The 15682-nt window shown below is 42.3% G+C and overlaps 1 protein-coding gene across 2 annotated transcripts in view; it reads left to right on the forward strand.

The window, feature by feature from the left end:
• Window positions 1–15682, forward strand: part of SYNE2 (spectrin repeat containing nuclear envelope protein 2) — a 199214-nt gene that overhangs the window by 130854 nt on the left and 52678 nt on the right. For both annotated transcript variants that reach the window (XM_061998801.1, XM_061998802.1), the window contains exons 80-90: window positions 197–328; window positions 2307–2503; window positions 3455–3587; window positions 4487–4669; window positions 5104–5250; window positions 6788–6964; window positions 8900–9055; window positions 10669–10818; window positions 12976–13146; window positions 14891–15024; window positions 15326–15530. In XM_061998801.1, the coding sequence (XP_061854785.1) occupies window positions 197–328; window positions 2307–2503; window positions 3455–3587; window positions 4487–4669; window positions 5104–5250; window positions 6788–6964; window positions 8900–9055; window positions 10669–10818; window positions 12976–13146; window positions 14891–15024; window positions 15326–15530 (1785 nt within the window). The remainder of the gene's footprint in view (window positions 1–196; window positions 329–2306; window positions 2504–3454; window positions 3588–4486; window positions 4670–5103; window positions 5251–6787; window positions 6965–8899; window positions 9056–10668; window positions 10819–12975; window positions 13147–14890; window positions 15025–15325; window positions 15531–15682) is intronic.

Below are 15682 nucleotides of genomic sequence, written 5' to 3' on the forward strand. Positions count from 1 at the left end.
GAAGAAATTCAAAGATGTTGGAGAATGAAATAATCAATCTATAGTGGAATAATGTATCACTTTCATATTTCCATGTTGTTGACCTGTTTTGTGTTTGTTAAAGCAAGAACTGATGAATAAGTATTAAGACCTCAGTGTAGTGTAGGAAAAATGCAGATAGATGTGGGCTATGTTAATGATGCAATGTATTTTCTAGGAATGGATGGAATTCGATGATGAGTGCCTCGTTTTCAGTAAGGAGTTAGAGGCACTTGGCTCTACGTTGCCCTCTGTGAATTTGGTTGAAGAAACAGAAGAAAGATTAATGGAAAGGATTGCACTTCTAGAGGTATTTATGTGTCTGTCTCTCTGACTGGTTTTCTCTGTGGATCTGTAGAGGTGACAAAAAGATTGGTTAGAATATGAGAAGATGGTTTGCAGGGAGCTGTTTCCTCTGTGTCCTTCCCTGCGTGTGGATACAAGCTGAAAACTTACTTTTAAAACTAGCAGGGGATCAGGCTGCTAACTTCAGCCAGGGGCTGCAAGTTCATTTAAGTGGGAGTAATGATGACAGCTGCTTCAGAACTTGGTCTTCAAGTGGAAATATTTAGGAGAAGATGGTGTGCAGACTACATGGATCCCAAGGATAGCAGGGAGACTTGGAGTGAGCGTAGAGTCATATTGTGATTCAGGAACAGTTTTCATGCTGTGACATAAGACCTATTGAAGAGGAGAATCAGCCTAGTGCCTCCAAATATCTAAGCCTCTGGTTGCACTAGAAGGGATATAGATTTGCTAGCTCCTTTTAAAATCCTGAGAATTCAAAATGAAATGTCCTGATTTCTATATGACCAAAGATAAAAGAATTTCTATAGCGTAGAATAGCAAATAGACTCCTAGTTTATCCCCAGCTGCATCTCTGGTCACCTTTAGAACTTCAACTCCAGTTGGAAGCATTTTATCTATGTTTTAAACACATTTAAATATAAGGATTTGAAAGCAGCTTTTATGGTTGTTTTATAAAACTAAGAAGAAACACTGTTCAATAAAGTTGGTAACCTAAGTTCTAGTGCTCTGCATTCTTCACAGAATTGACCTTTCTCAGTCTTCAGAGGACTCACTCTACCAGAAATTTTTGAATTAATGAGTTTTGGGATCTATATTGAGTCCAATTTGATATCTGACTTCATAAATTATACGGGCAAAAAGGACTAGTTGTTTTAATCTAGTTGATCACACAAAAGAGATTATCGGAAACGCCCAGATAATTCTGAGCAACGGTAGAGCTTTTGAAATAATGGTAGATATGTACAGTCACAGTGGCTCTCTGGTGCTTTTGATGCCTGTTACACTGAGCCAGGAGACATGCAGTGTTTGCATAGCCACTCAGTGTAAAGCTGCCCATTTCCTTTGTTTTTTTAAGCTCTTAGCTAGCTCTTCACTCATAAGTCTTATTTGTCTTGAAAGACATCAGGAACTAAGTAATGAAGCTTTAGATGATGCCTTTGTGGGGAGCCCCAGCACTGGAGTTTCACAGTTTTAAGGACAGAGCATAAAATTGTTCAGGGCTTAATTCCTGTGTGAGAAATATTCTTATTAAGAATATTACTCCAGCCCCTCACACCTGAAGAGTAATGAGACACTTGCACATCACACAATTGCTACTTTCTGCCTTCTTCCCAGGACTGATATACTTGTTTTCTTTCTTATTTCCCCGTGTCTCATTTTGACCTTGCAGTGAAGTGTAATAATGGTTAAATGATGCTTTGTTTTTGTTCTGATGTCTAAGCAAAGCAGACCACTCCTATGTCTTTTTTAATTGATGTTTTCACTGTCCATGCCTCCCTGCCACCTTTATTCAGTAATTATCCCAACAGCTTCCTTCAAAACACTGGTAACACTTTTTAAAATATGATAGAGCCTGAAAGCAAGAACAGGAGGGAAATAACCTTCTGCTGGGGACAGTCATATGTTTGGACAATGCAGCCAGATCTGATAGTGTTTGTCCATTGCCTGAGGTTTACATGCTTCAAAAAACCCAATCAAATTATAATATGGCTGTTCTGAGAGTATATGAAATTATGTTGAGATCTGTCTTGATCTAGCTAGAGGAAACAAACAGAAGAACCCCAAACCTGTGTCCCTTTTAGATATTTAATTACAGATAATTTAGATATTTTAATTACAGATTCCTTCCATTTGGAAAATAAAGTGTAAGGCAGGGGAAATGTGAGATGAAGAAGTTACAACAGATGCTATGTGTTTTGCTAGCCATGTTTTCAGCTTTTAACGTATTGTTGTTTTGCAAACTTCCCATATTCTGATAGCAAATCAAAAGCAGTGTTGATGAGAAGCATGCCAGGCTGTACCAGATGGTGAAAGAAGGGAAGAAATTGCTGACTGCTGTGAGCTGTCCAGAAATAAGAAGCCAGATTGGGAAGCTGGAAGAGCAGTGGTTGTCTTTAACCAAAAAAGTTGGCCATGAACTACAACGACTTCAAACATTACTCAAACTCTTGATCAGGTGGGTATAACATAGAAAGCAAATAGGGATACCAGCTACACATTAGTTTCTCATCTCCTGTATATATGTCTTCTGAAATCTGGCAGTATATCAACAAATAACACAGCTCCTTTAAGGTAAAAATGAGAAAAATAAAAGCAGTGGTGGTCAGAAAAGTGGCCCTTTGTTACACAGATGATCTTCTCTTGCTTTGTAGACAAGAGCTTCACTTCCTTCTTACTTCTGTAGGAACACTCATCATGCTGCCCTAAGCATTTTGGCCTGCTAAAAATGCAAGCTAGCCTTGATCCCCGTGCAGAGGCACAAGGTGCCTCTATATGCACATGCACTATCCACCTAACAAACATTCAGGACCTGGCTGACATGCTGCTTCAACTTGTGTTCTGAAGCTCTCCAAAGAGGAAAACCCCAAGCATGCCCAATGCTTCCACATGCCCTAAGCCAATGCAGCTCTGGCAGTCAGGCAGAGACACTTTGGGGCTCTACAGCTAGCAGCTGATGTACTCAGCTCAGCTCTCCTTGCTCTGGCCTGCGTGCTCTGAGCTTAGGCTGGCTGGACCTATAGTGTGGACAGAGCATGCCAGTGTTTGTTCACCCCTGCTGTGTGTTCTGTGCAGAATCTCCTCTGGAGGTTTTGACCATCAGCAAAGCTCTTTCACTGGTGTCAGCTTGTCCTGGCAACTGCTAGGTGAACACAGAAAGAGAGGATGTTTTCAAGGAGAGCAGACCAGCTGAAAAGAACTCCCAGGATCAGAGTCTCGTCTGTACCTCCAGCAGAACTGCTGTGGCACATCAGTCCATGCTGTAGCTGTGCTTCTGCAGGGTTATCTAGCAGCATATGTGCCAGAGTAACACCTGTCTCCTCCCAGAGAGGACTACTTGGAGGGTGAGAAATGTATCTTAGACTCAGCTAGGAGATGTATGTTTGTGTGTTTTGTTTCCTTCTTGTAGCTACAACAGAGACTCAGAGGAATTAATGAAGTGGCTGGATTGTGCTCAGCAAAGAATGAATTTTTGGAAGGAGCAATCTCTCAATGTGTCACAAGATCTTCCCACCATCAGGGATAACATCAACAGCTTGTTTGTAAGTCATTTCTCCTGCTAGGTTTAGATAAGACATTGTGACTTGCAGTGAAAATGATCATTTTGAGTGGTTTTTATATTCATCATGACCCAGAAGCTGCTCACTTGGTTGTGTGCCCCAAAGCCACCCTGTTATTTGTGTGAGGAACCACAAGGATGGGAAGGCACCAACGACTTTCCCTCAGACTGCAAGGCCAGCCAGAGTGTGTAAATCAGGATGGAGTCCTCTCATAATGAGCTCTCAACTGCAACACATCACAGCCCAGCCAGAATCTCTCATTGCACTCACAGCATAATAGCTGATTTCTGTCTTGCTCCTAATGCTGAATGCAGACACAGCCATTCAGCCAAGCTGATGGGCCACTTACCAACTGAATTTGGAGTGTGGGCTCAGAGTGCAGGGGTGAAGACAGATGGGGCTATAAAGATGGTCAGTCAATTCAGGGAAGAGAGACATGCTGAGTTGTATTTCATGTCTTTTCCCCCCTCTCCTGGTGCTGTGCTCCCCTTGTATGACTAGCCAGGAGGTTCAGCCTCAGTGTGGGGCCTGACACGGGGAGATCTGCACAGGAGGAAAGCAAAGCATTGTGGAGGTTAGACTAGTAGATGTGAGGTGGCCAGAAACTCAAGGACTAGGATTGCTCCCTGGACCTGTAGGTGAAGAAAATACTCAGTCCCAGTGGAGCAAAAGGTGGCATTCAGCACTGCTCCAAACTGTGCAGGAAAAAGCCTTACCTGCTGACAGAACAGGTTGAATTTAGGCTTTCTGAACTTCACAGACTTGTTAAAATCTGTTTTGTGCAGGCAGCTCATCCTGTGACTGAAAACCTAGTTTGTCTGCTTTATTTAAATAGATGTATGAATGTTTCCCCTCTCTTAAACCTCTCCCATGCACCTCAGGCATTCTCTAAGGAAGTTGATGAAAAATCTTCTCTGAAATCATCTGTGGTGAGCACTGCCAATCAGCTCTTTCATGTGAAGCAAGCTGATACTGCAGCACTTAGGTCATCTTTGGCAAAGTTTGAGCAAAAATGGGGAGAACTGATTACACAGCTTCCAGCCATCCAAGAAAAGCTTCACCAGGTGAGGAGAAACTCTGCTGCCATCTCTCAGTTCAAGCTAAATAATTGCTTTAAACTGTTGCTGCTGGGTTTCAGCTGGCTGCTCCATAAAGCCCCCAAAGCACCTCTTTCCTAATTAGCTGTCTGTCTTGCTATCAGAATACCTCCAGTACTGCACTGCAGTTTAATTATTGCAGTGTTCTTCCTGGCCTGCACTTGTCTATCATCTTTACAGTTTTATACAAAGGTCTGTTGCAATTAGAAAGAATTTTCTTGCAAATGTCTGAGTTCTTGAACTCTTCTGAAGTCACGTGCCCCTCTGAGCACAGGGCTCACTTCCAAGTTCATAACCCTGATAATTGCAATTACAGTGCCTATCTAAAAATACAGATGTCCTCTTTCCTAGTGTTTCTAACAAGTAGAGTGTAGAGGATTCATTGTATGATTTACCCCCAGCTTCAGATGGAGAAACTGTCATCGCGGGAAGCTATTGCTGAGCTAATGACCTGGCTGGACCATGTGGAACAACAGCAGGGACATGAGGAGCTGATAAATTCACAGTGCAGCGCTGCCCAACTCAGAAGCCTCCTTCAGAAGTACAAGGTAAAGGGGAAGCTGTAAATCCAGGCCTTCTGCAAAGTGTTTGGCTGCAAAAAGGATGGAAACAGCCTAGAGGCACTGTCATATCCTTCCCCATGCTCTTGGGAGGGTTCTTCAAACAGTTTCAAAGGTGCCTTAACATCTTGCTTTATGAAAGCCTTTTGCTTCCATGCCACACAAAACACTGCCTACCCTGCAATACAGCTACTGCCTGCTGTGCTGTCATCTCCTTTTGCTCATGCTGTCCCATCTGTCTCACTTGTTCTCTTTCTCTTACATTTAGATCATAAAATGTGTTGAGCAGGAAAGCTTTGCTTCCTTAGGAAGGTGGACTCTGTGTTTGTGCTGTGTTTTAGTCTACTTTTTCAACCAGGCATATCTTGTCATTTTGGAGCTCCATAGCCAGCATTCACTTAACTAGACAACAGGGTTTTTAAATGTTACTTTTCATTAAAAGAGATAACTTGCTAGGGAAGGACAAGATGAATGTCACTGCAGAGAGAGAGGTTGCAGTGGACTCTTGACCCTGCTTAGATTCTAAAGCAGAGGCTGATTGTCCCATTCAAGCCATGCTTGTGGCTTCATATATGCCAGGGAGCCCAACCACAGGGCACAAATCCCTCCCAGCCATATTTTGCTCTGCCCTTGCACAGCTAGCAAGCAGTGCTCTGAGCTCAGGCAGTTCTCAGCTGCAGTTCTCAGGCACTTTGGTACTGAATGTAAACCAAGTGCCAACACAAGCATTTCTTTGAAAGTGCCTTAGTATAGCAGATATATAACATTTTGGTCTATAAGGTGCTGCTTTTAACCCTTGGGATATTTAGAGATCAGCAGTGTGTACACTTGTCAGCAATGTGGGGACGTGTATGCTGCAAAGAAAGCTGGGATATTTTAACCCTTGGGATATTTAGAGATCAGCAGTGTGTACACTTGCCAGCAATGTGGGGATGTGTATGCTGCAAAGAAAGCTGTGATGAGGGTGCTGAATTCCTACAGCATCTATGGCTTTAGTATCTCTACTGTGATATTCCCTGGTGGCTTTTTTTCTGGGCACTATTAGACACAGTAAGGAGCCCTTTGCTCACCTCTTAAGACCTTCTGAAATAAAAAGGTGTTCCCTGATGTTCTCATTTTGCATGTAGTTTCTCACTTTTCTCTATGAGCAAGGACACTGGTGCTGGAGGACTCTCTTTCCCCCTAGATATTCTGATATTCTAATCTGGTATTGTAGTCTAATATTCTATTTGGATACCAAATACTTTGATAAAAGAGGATAAACTCTTGTGTGCACTTGTCTGGTACCAGTGATTTTCTGCCAAAGTTTCAGTAGATGGAAATAGCAATGGAAATATAGAATGGTAACAATTGAGAATTAGTCCTACAGCCAGGTCTCTTTCAGAAAAATGGTTCAGGTTTTGGTTCAGAACAAGCCAAAAATGTCCCATAACTGGGCCTTGAAGCATCATTGGAACTGATGGGATGAAAACTGCCAAGTTAATTGTTTTACATTCTTCTTCCTTTGTCTTTTTACACCCTTCAGGAATATATGATGGAAATGAACTTTAAGCAGTGGATGGTGGATTTTGTTAACCAGTCACTCTTGCAGATGAGCACTTGTGATGTGGAAAGCAAGCGGTATGAAAGGACAGAATTTGCTGAGTGTCTTGGAGAGATGAACCTGCGGTGGCACAGGCTGCAGGCAGCTCTCAACAGAAAGGTTTGACAGGAGTTCTCGTTGCTTTCTCCCCCAGCTCTGATCTTGCCTGTGCCAGTGCTCTGTATTTTGCAAGCAGCCTTTTTCCCTGAGTCTGAAAACACTGTTGAACAGAGCGAGAGACTCCCCCTATGCTCTCTGCTGTCTGTTCATCCTGCTGTCCCATGGGCAGCCTCTGGAGTGGGCTCATAACACAACAGCTATCAGGTGATGGACAGGCATCCTAACCTCAGCAATGTCTGCTAAACTGTCCTGTATCTCACAGGGAGGGGAAAAAAGACAAAATCTGCTTTTCATGACACGATTTACCCTAATTGACTGTATTAGGTGGAAAAGTTAAGATCCCTCATACAAGGGATCCAGTGACATGTGAACAAAGAAGACATATTGAGAAAACTAATGAAAAAGGAAGAATTCAGGGTAGTGTGTGCAGGGGAAAGTGTCAGTGAAACCTATTGAAGCTTTGGGGTGCTGTGAAAGTCAGGATATTCAAAAACTTAGTGGGAGAAAACACTGGATGGTTTGTGGAAAGGAGAGGTGCTGCACTGCTTGGTACAAGCCAGGCCCTGCTCAGCAAACACAGCACCAGAAAAGCAAACAACCCCTCCACATACCATATGATGGGAATGAGAAATAAGGCTATATTAAGCTACCATCCATTTTCCTGTTGTAGCAGTTGAATTTGCCAAAAAGGTAATTAGTAAGGAGTGTTGACAGTCATATTCAGGTGGGGACATATGACCCTGCTGGAAAGGGCACAGCAGGGATCTGTTCCCAGCCCCGCTCCAGCCTTTCTGGGTCACTGCAAATGGGCTCCTGTCTCTGTGTCCTCCTCTGCAGTACTGAAATATGCTTTCCCAATGGAGTGCTTTGAGGACTAGCAGCAAATTCTAGGTGTAGACTACCTATACCAGCACATCCCTTGTGCTTATCTGTAGAAAGTCTGTTTCAGGCAGTGTCTCAGAATTATTTTAATGAATCTAGAAATGATCCATGCATCCAGAATTAGATGCTGATGCTCGTGGGCCTCAGTGCCCAGAAAAGCTGCTGTGACTCATGCAATATGGAAAAGACCAGGCAAAGGGCAACATTCCTAAATGCAAAGATGGTGCTGATGGAATGAATCCCTATGAAAGCACATTCCTCTCATCTCTGTTTCTATCAGAAACTTACAAGGCTTTGGGAGGAGCTGCCCTCCCTGAATCCAGATACAAAGACTGCCCATCAAACAGAAAATTCTCAAACCTTCTGACTCAAGAAGTCTCACAGAAACATTTTAAAGTGGGAAATTCAGTTCCTGCATGGTTGAAAATTTCCATGATGAAATTTCAGTCTCGTGAGGGAAAAAAGTCATCATCTCTAGGCATGTTCAGGAAAGTGTGTTTGAGGATTTAATGGATCCTCAGGGCCAAGATTAAAGATAGGAGGCTTGAGATCTCTTGCTTAGTTGTTACTTTGGTGTTGGGTTTTAGGGAAGTTTTTCAGATATTTCATTCCATATGAATGTGTCCATGTAGCCCAGAGCATCCCCAACTTGTCAGACCTGTAGGCTGCCAGCTCTAGAATCCATACTGCTTTGTTTCCTTCCCAGGGAAAAGGTCAGATCCCAAAGAGCCAGTAAAACTTTTTAGCTTTTCCTGTCAAAATTTTTCTTCTAAATAGCATTTTATGTAAACACTGTGATCTTGAATTTTACCCTGGAAGAGGGAGTCCTGTTTCATAGAATCACAGAATGGTAGGGGTTGGAAGGGACCTTTAGAGATCATCCAGCCCAACCCCCCTGCAGAAGCAGGTCCCACCTGGACCAGGTTGCACAGGAACGTGTCCAGGTGGGTCTTGAAGACCTCCAAGGAAGGAGCCTCCACACCCTCCCTGTGCAGCCTGTGCCAGTGCCCACTTCTAAGTTTAAGTAAGTTAAAACAATTCTGTAATTTTCAGATACAAGACCTGGAACACATTTTGGAGGGTATCACTGAAAATGAGAACAAAGCCCAGACTCTACACAACTGGCTGGACGCTCAAAGTGATCGACTGAGATCTTTACAAACCCCAGCAAGTCTGATCTCTTCACAGAACACATCAGATGATTGCAAGGTAAAGCATTACATGAGTGATATTATTGTAAAAAAACATATTTAGCACTTTGCTAAATCTGAACTAAAGAACTACACAGATTTTAGCAGAAAAAAGAATGCAAACTGCCATTTCCTAGATGAATATTGCAATGTAATTCTAATGAAAGTATGGCAGGTTCAAGTGATAATGAACCAGATCCACTTTTAATGTACACTGCTGGCTTATGGGATTTTTTCCTCCAGTTGAAGATGTGTCTGCTGTTGTTCCATGATATTTGAAGTGTTGTGCAGCAACATTGTAGATCTTATTCTGAGGTGCCTGCAAAAGAAGTAGTTCTCAGTTCAGCACATCCATGGCAAAAGCTATCAGTTCTATTAGTTTGAAGAGCTCTGTGGTAGAAGTGTCATGGATACTACACAGTCCCATTAGGAAAAAATAGCAACTCTCTCTGCACCAGCCTGAAGAATCTGGGTGTCTTTTGGTTTTGTTGTGTTTTTTTCTAGGCATCAGCTCCCACAAAATTAGTACAGGTGCAGCCAGCTAATAATTGGCTCCTATTACTCTGACAGTCTGCTGTTTTCATTCAGTACAGTGCTCTCCCTCTATTTTTTAACATGGAATATTTGCTCTTTCATTGCCATGGTTACATCTCCCTCTTGTAGTAGGCTGCTTTTATTGCCTAGAGTGCTCTGTTATACACCAAGTTACTCCTCTCTCTGAAGCACTCTGAAACATATGAAGGGGCCAGAATGGAAGAAAAACAGAGAGTATCTTTGACTAACACTAAGCTGCTCACAGAAAGGTACAATGTGAGGATTCAGGTGGCTAAAATGTTTCATTAAAATTGATTTGCTTGGTAAAAATGAGCTCTAAATTTGAAAATACTTTGGGTACAGTAAGTAGTGGAGAAAAAAAAGGTCATGGTTTTATGCAGAGTGTCATAGGAAAGTGTTAAGGCACATTGTGTGTTGGATATTTACTCATGTTGTGAAGAACTTAACTGCATGGGAAGAACTCCCTAGCATGTCAAAACTAGTTGATAATCTTGCTGGTTATGTTAGGGGTGAAGTTATTTTCTCAGGCTTCTCCCCCGATTTCGGTGGGGTTTCTCCCATGGGAGGAGGGCTCTAAGAGCACAAGCTGCAAATAACTTCCTAGAAGTTGTTAGGATGTCAGGGACCCTCATATTGCAAAGTCAGTTCCTATCTTACCTTTATTTGCTGACACGGAGGAGGACCCGAATGCTGACCTGCCCAAGGAAAAGTTCAACTGCATTAACAGAAAACCTTTTTGCATCTGGAGAAGTACAAAGAGGTCTGCATGGTGGCTCAGGAAGTAGCTTCTCATGATTTCTTTCCCAAGCATGATGTCCAGTGCTCATGCTGATACCAAATAAACTGATTCTAGCTCTACCTGCACAGGTCTGTCTAAAGCAGCAGCTATCGTTGTGGCTTCTTGTGAAGCGGTTCTGTATCAGCTGAAATGGTGGTGGTGTCACATGGCTGAACCATTACACACAACTGATATTGAAGAAGGAATGTTTATCTAAACTCCTCATAGAGAAGGATTTTTCTATGGCCTCATTAAAGTATTTGTATTCCTTTTTTTCTTCCTTTTTTTGGTTTTGTTAGGAGCTGGAAAATCAACTCACAACTAAATCCAAAACTCTTGACGAGCTCAAACAGAGTTTGGCTTTGAATGGTAGTGCAGAGCAAACCCCAGAAGCTCTCTCTCTCAGGATAGCTGAGCTGAGTGAAATGATGGACAGCATCAAGAACCAGGTAAAAGCTTTGTTTGCATTCAGATTTCCTCCTGTATATATTCTTACCACCAGTGTTATTAATCTTCTCCATGGAAAGGCAAGATCTGGTACAACAAAAAAATCAAGGGGGTTAAGTGTTCCTCACTCTTAACCCAAACCTTTCAAAGAACTTCTTTTTAAGTCTTTACCACAATATAAATTAATGTATTCCCAAGGCTGAGAGAGAAAAACAAAGTCTGATTTTGAAGTAGGTTGAGTACAGGAAGGGGAGGGCCAGACCCCCATCTGCAGTTTAAGATAATAAAGAAACAGCACTGCTGTTGTTTTGTCAAGTTGAAAGTGGAAACTAAACTCTCTTACTCAGTCTGCTTCTCTTTTCTACCCTGGTTGTTCTCCCCTCCAGTATGCTGGTGGAAGCTGCCTACTCTGCCCCACTCTCACTGTAGTTTTTCAGTCTCTCAGTTACTCTGTTGTCTGCATACTGGATGGCTTTGACTATTTTCTAATCCTATGTAATTCCCACTTCCTTCAAGGAGAGTCTGGCAGATTGCTTTGCTGTGCTGACTGACTCCCTAGCAATTTGCATTTATAGTTATATTACCTTTATACTTGGATCTGAACTTTTTCATCCAGATGTAATTGATAGGCATGGAAGATGTAATAATGAGTGCATTTATGGATTTAAATTGGTGATAATAAATATATACTGTAGAGGATTTTATGTGCTGTAGTGGTTGTGTTTATAGCTCACCCAGGGGCTGAAGTATTAATGTGAGAATTTAAGCCTGAGGTAGCAATTTAGTCCAAAAACCATATTTCTGTATTATGTCTGAAAACCAGGATGATAGTAGCAGAAATGATATGGCTGGTTTTTACCAGGAAAGCATTTTGTGTGTGTACATGATTCAAGTTTTTCTTTAAGGATTGCACTTAGGAACTGCAGAATGTTCTCACAGCCTAATTCTCTGCATGTGCAATGAAACCCAGAGGGCAGCTTTCTTCCCACAGGTGACTGCTCTCAGCACAGCCAGGCTGTGATATAGGTCTAGTGATACCTTGATTGTATTGCCCATAGGTTGATCTCAAGACTGTGAGTCTGTGAGCATAATGTCTTTCCATCTTTCTTGCGTGGGCAGTAATTAGCTGCAGGCTACAAAAAGCAGTTGGAGATTCCTCCCACCTATATCATGATTCAAAAGAGAATAGGGATGATTAATCCATCAACTCATATGTGCCTGGAACTAGGATACTAAGATACAGTGATCTCTGCAGCCTTTTTGGGGTGAACTATGGTGCAGAAACGTTTTCATTTTCCTTTATGTGGATGCATAGTCAGAGCTGAAATCTGGCATCTGGCTTTGCCAGGTCTCATGGAGACATGCTTGTTTGTTTGCCTGGTTTTCTAAAAGCATCTGGTACTGGCACAACTGAAAATAGATATTAAACTAGATTAGTGTTTTGTCTAACTCAGAACATGCCTTATGTACAGAAGGATAAAAACGACAGATCACACTGAAGGAGGACTGTGGTTCTGTATTTGCAGTGTCTAAGAGCACGTGGCAAATGGAAACCATGCTTGCCCCCATATAGATTAAACTACTGCAATAGTAACAGACATAGAAAACAAAGATAATATCCCCCATTTAATGTTATATGAGAATCCTGAAGTTCCTAGTCTGTGATTCAGGTGGGCCTGCATTATTAAAGCACAATGGCATAAGAGGGATGATAGCTCTCCAGGGTATTGTAGTAGCATCTTATTCCATACACAACAATTTCTGTTTAAATTTTCTTTAAAAGGAAACTTGATCTCTGGATCAAACTATGTGCTTCTTCAGAGGGTTAAGACTCTCAGCTTCCTGCCACTTCAGGGTGATTTTGGCAGGAAGGAATAAGAAGTTTGTTATTTCAATGCTTTTTGGGGTATTCTGGAGTTGTGGCTGACAGAATAGTGCTATGGTGAAATCTGGTTGAATTTTTATTTCCAGCAAGTTCTTCACTCTGAGCACTGTTTGCTGCTTAATTCAAAGCCTGCACAAATCTTTACCAAGTAGAAAAATACTCCTTGTGAAATTTGAGTGGATTGTCATGGAGTGAACATTGCACTTAAATTTTTAAGCCAATTTAAAGGTGATTTATGTGTCAAGAAATAGTAACAAAAGTGACTTGTTTGCAGGTTGCACAATTAAAGGCCTCAATGCAGTCAATACTGGAGCAGTGGAGGGTATATGATGAAGCTTATGCAGAAGTCAGCCTGATGACAACAAGATATTTGTATTGCATAGACCAGTGCAAACCTTCTGTGATGTCATTGGAAGCTTTGAAAAACCAGGTCAAAACTCTCCAGGTAAAGCTGCTGAAGTTGTCTTGTTTTCTTGTTGAAAAAAATATATGTAATGAACCTCTTATTATAATGCCATGGAAATCTGTGGGTTATGTGGGATGCTTCCAGAGGCCCTGAGGACTATTTTTAGACTGACTATTTATCATACAAGTTCAACTTGGTGCAATTTAGGTACCAAGGTTCAAGAGAGAAGTACTCTGCTACCATGTCTGCCTTACTGTGAGCTTGCAGTCTCAATTTTGAACTGCAAAGTTCTCTTGACATTTTATTCTTCTGCACATGCTGGAAGACATCCCCAGATGAAGTACCAGCTTCTCATGCTTCCTTTGCACTAGAGTCCATATGGACACGTGCACTCCATGACTATCCCTCATGCCAATGTCTGCTTCATCCACAGGGATGCAGGAATTTTGACTGAAAATACAGCTGGCAAAAGAAAACTTAATGCCATTGCTGTATGGGTTTGTTCAGGTTAAAGGTATCAGTTCTTGACTCAGTGGTCAAAAGGACTCCTTTACTTGTGCTTCCCAGGGAAGGGCCTTGCCATGAGGCTGCGGTATAACCTGGAGGGAGGTGCCTGTGCATCCATGGTGGCACTCAGTGAAGAAATGAAGGTGATCTGAGAGAAAACTGGTGAAGGCACCATGTCTCCAGATCTGTGGTTTGAATGCTGTGCCAGTGACCACTGACACATTTTGCATTAAAGCATTATTCACATTAAAGCATCTTTCCACATATAAACAGCACAGGAGTCAAGGTCCAGGACCCAGGATTCCCCTTCCCAAAAGCTGTGGCTTGAGGTGGGTGTATGTCCCAGCTCTGGGGCAGAGCAGAGGGATCACTGATGCTGGCATTTCCAATTGCTCCAATGCAAAATCATCTGTCTTTGGAGTGATAGAATTTCCCCTGCAGCTCTGAACATAAATGCTGGACATAAATCATCCTGCTGCTCTGCTTGGCTAGTGAGAGTCTAGGAGGTACATCTAGAGTAGGCAGCCAAGCTGACCATGTTTTACAGGTATGGCCAAAACCTACTTACCTGGCTTTAAACAAGCACTGAAAGGTTTTGTAAACATTCCTTGTTTTGTTGTAAATAAGGACTGTTTTGGTTAATTTTCAAGTTACATCAGAAGTGGTGTAGGACAGACTAAGGCTCTGAATCCCGAGTGTGTGTCTCAGCACTAAAGCTTGCAATAAGCACTTGCTACCCACAGCAGGAGACATGCAATAAATGGAAAGAACTGGTCACCTTCTTACCTCCTTCCTTCCATCACCTGCTCTATTTTTCATCTGGATCAGTTCACAGCTATGATCCATGGCAGTGTTCTGTGATTGCCCATGTCAGGAGAGGGAACTCGCAGCAGGGGACAGGAGTTGTCAAGCCAACTTTACTGCCAGTAGAGATTTCCCTGAAACAGTGGCTTGAAATGAAAATATTTTTGGTTTCTAGTGAATTAATTTAATCAGTCCAAGGCTGTGGGTTTATTAGATGAGCAGTTTGTTGAAGAGCAAATAAGTTACCACAGTTTAAAAGAGACCTTCTGAATGATTTGGTTTTTAACTTGGACCATTTCACCTCTCTTTGAGCTCCCTAATTTTTAGGATCAGGTGTTACAATTTTCACAAACATTTTAATCTATGTTGCAAATGTGTGTCATTATCGCTACCCTCCCCCTACACATCTCTAGGGGAAGCTATACTTAGGTCATTTACCTCCACAACTAATTGCAATAATCCATTTCTTCAGTCTCTTCAAGATGAATCAGAGAACAGTGAAGAAAGCTGGGCCAAGCTCCAGGCTGCTGCCAGTAACCTGAAGAAGAAGTGCTCTCCCTCCTTTGCTGAGATTATTGAACACAAGTGCACAGAGGCACACCATAGGTAAGCTTGCAAAAAAGATTCCCAGTTAGTAGTTGGGGGGTTATTTTTTAAAGCTGCTGAGGCAGGACTTTGAATGTCTGTTGGATTTTAAAATCTGCATTAAGACAACTCACCTATGTGAGGTACCTGTGTGGGGACTAGCTGATGCCACCTTTATTGTGAACACACAATGGTGCTGTGGCAGCAGCCTTTCAGTAACAGAGGGATGGATGCAAAGAATTCCCACAGGAGTCCTACACCAAACCATATTCTGGAGAAGAGTCTACTAGGAAAATGCTCCTACCCTTTGATACGTTGGCAGGTGGAACTCAGTAAATGAAGACATCACAGATCAACTGCGGGCAGCACAAGCGACCCTGCAGCTCTGGGAGTCCTTTGACACATCATGCACTGAGGCAGCAGCCAAGTTGGAACAGCTCAAAGAACAGTGCACTCAGTTCTTGGATGCTCACATGCCTGAGGACAACGTGATAGAAAACCTCACCCAGAGGATACAGGATATAAAGGTACATTATGTCTCTGCTGCCTGGTACAAACCAGGGTTTATTCTTGAGAAACAAATCAAGAGAACACCTTCTTCCCCACTCCTTCCCCAAACCTGGGAGATTTTTTTCCATTAACAGGACCTTTTGTATTTCCTTTAAATACTTTGACTGGA

The sequence above is a fragment of the Colius striatus genome, chromosome 6, assembly GCF_028858725.1.
Source record: "Colius striatus isolate bColStr4 chromosome 6, bColStr4.1.hap1, whole genome shotgun sequence".
NCBI classification, from domain to species: domain Eukaryota; kingdom Metazoa; phylum Chordata; class Aves; order Coliiformes; family Coliidae; genus Colius; species Colius striatus.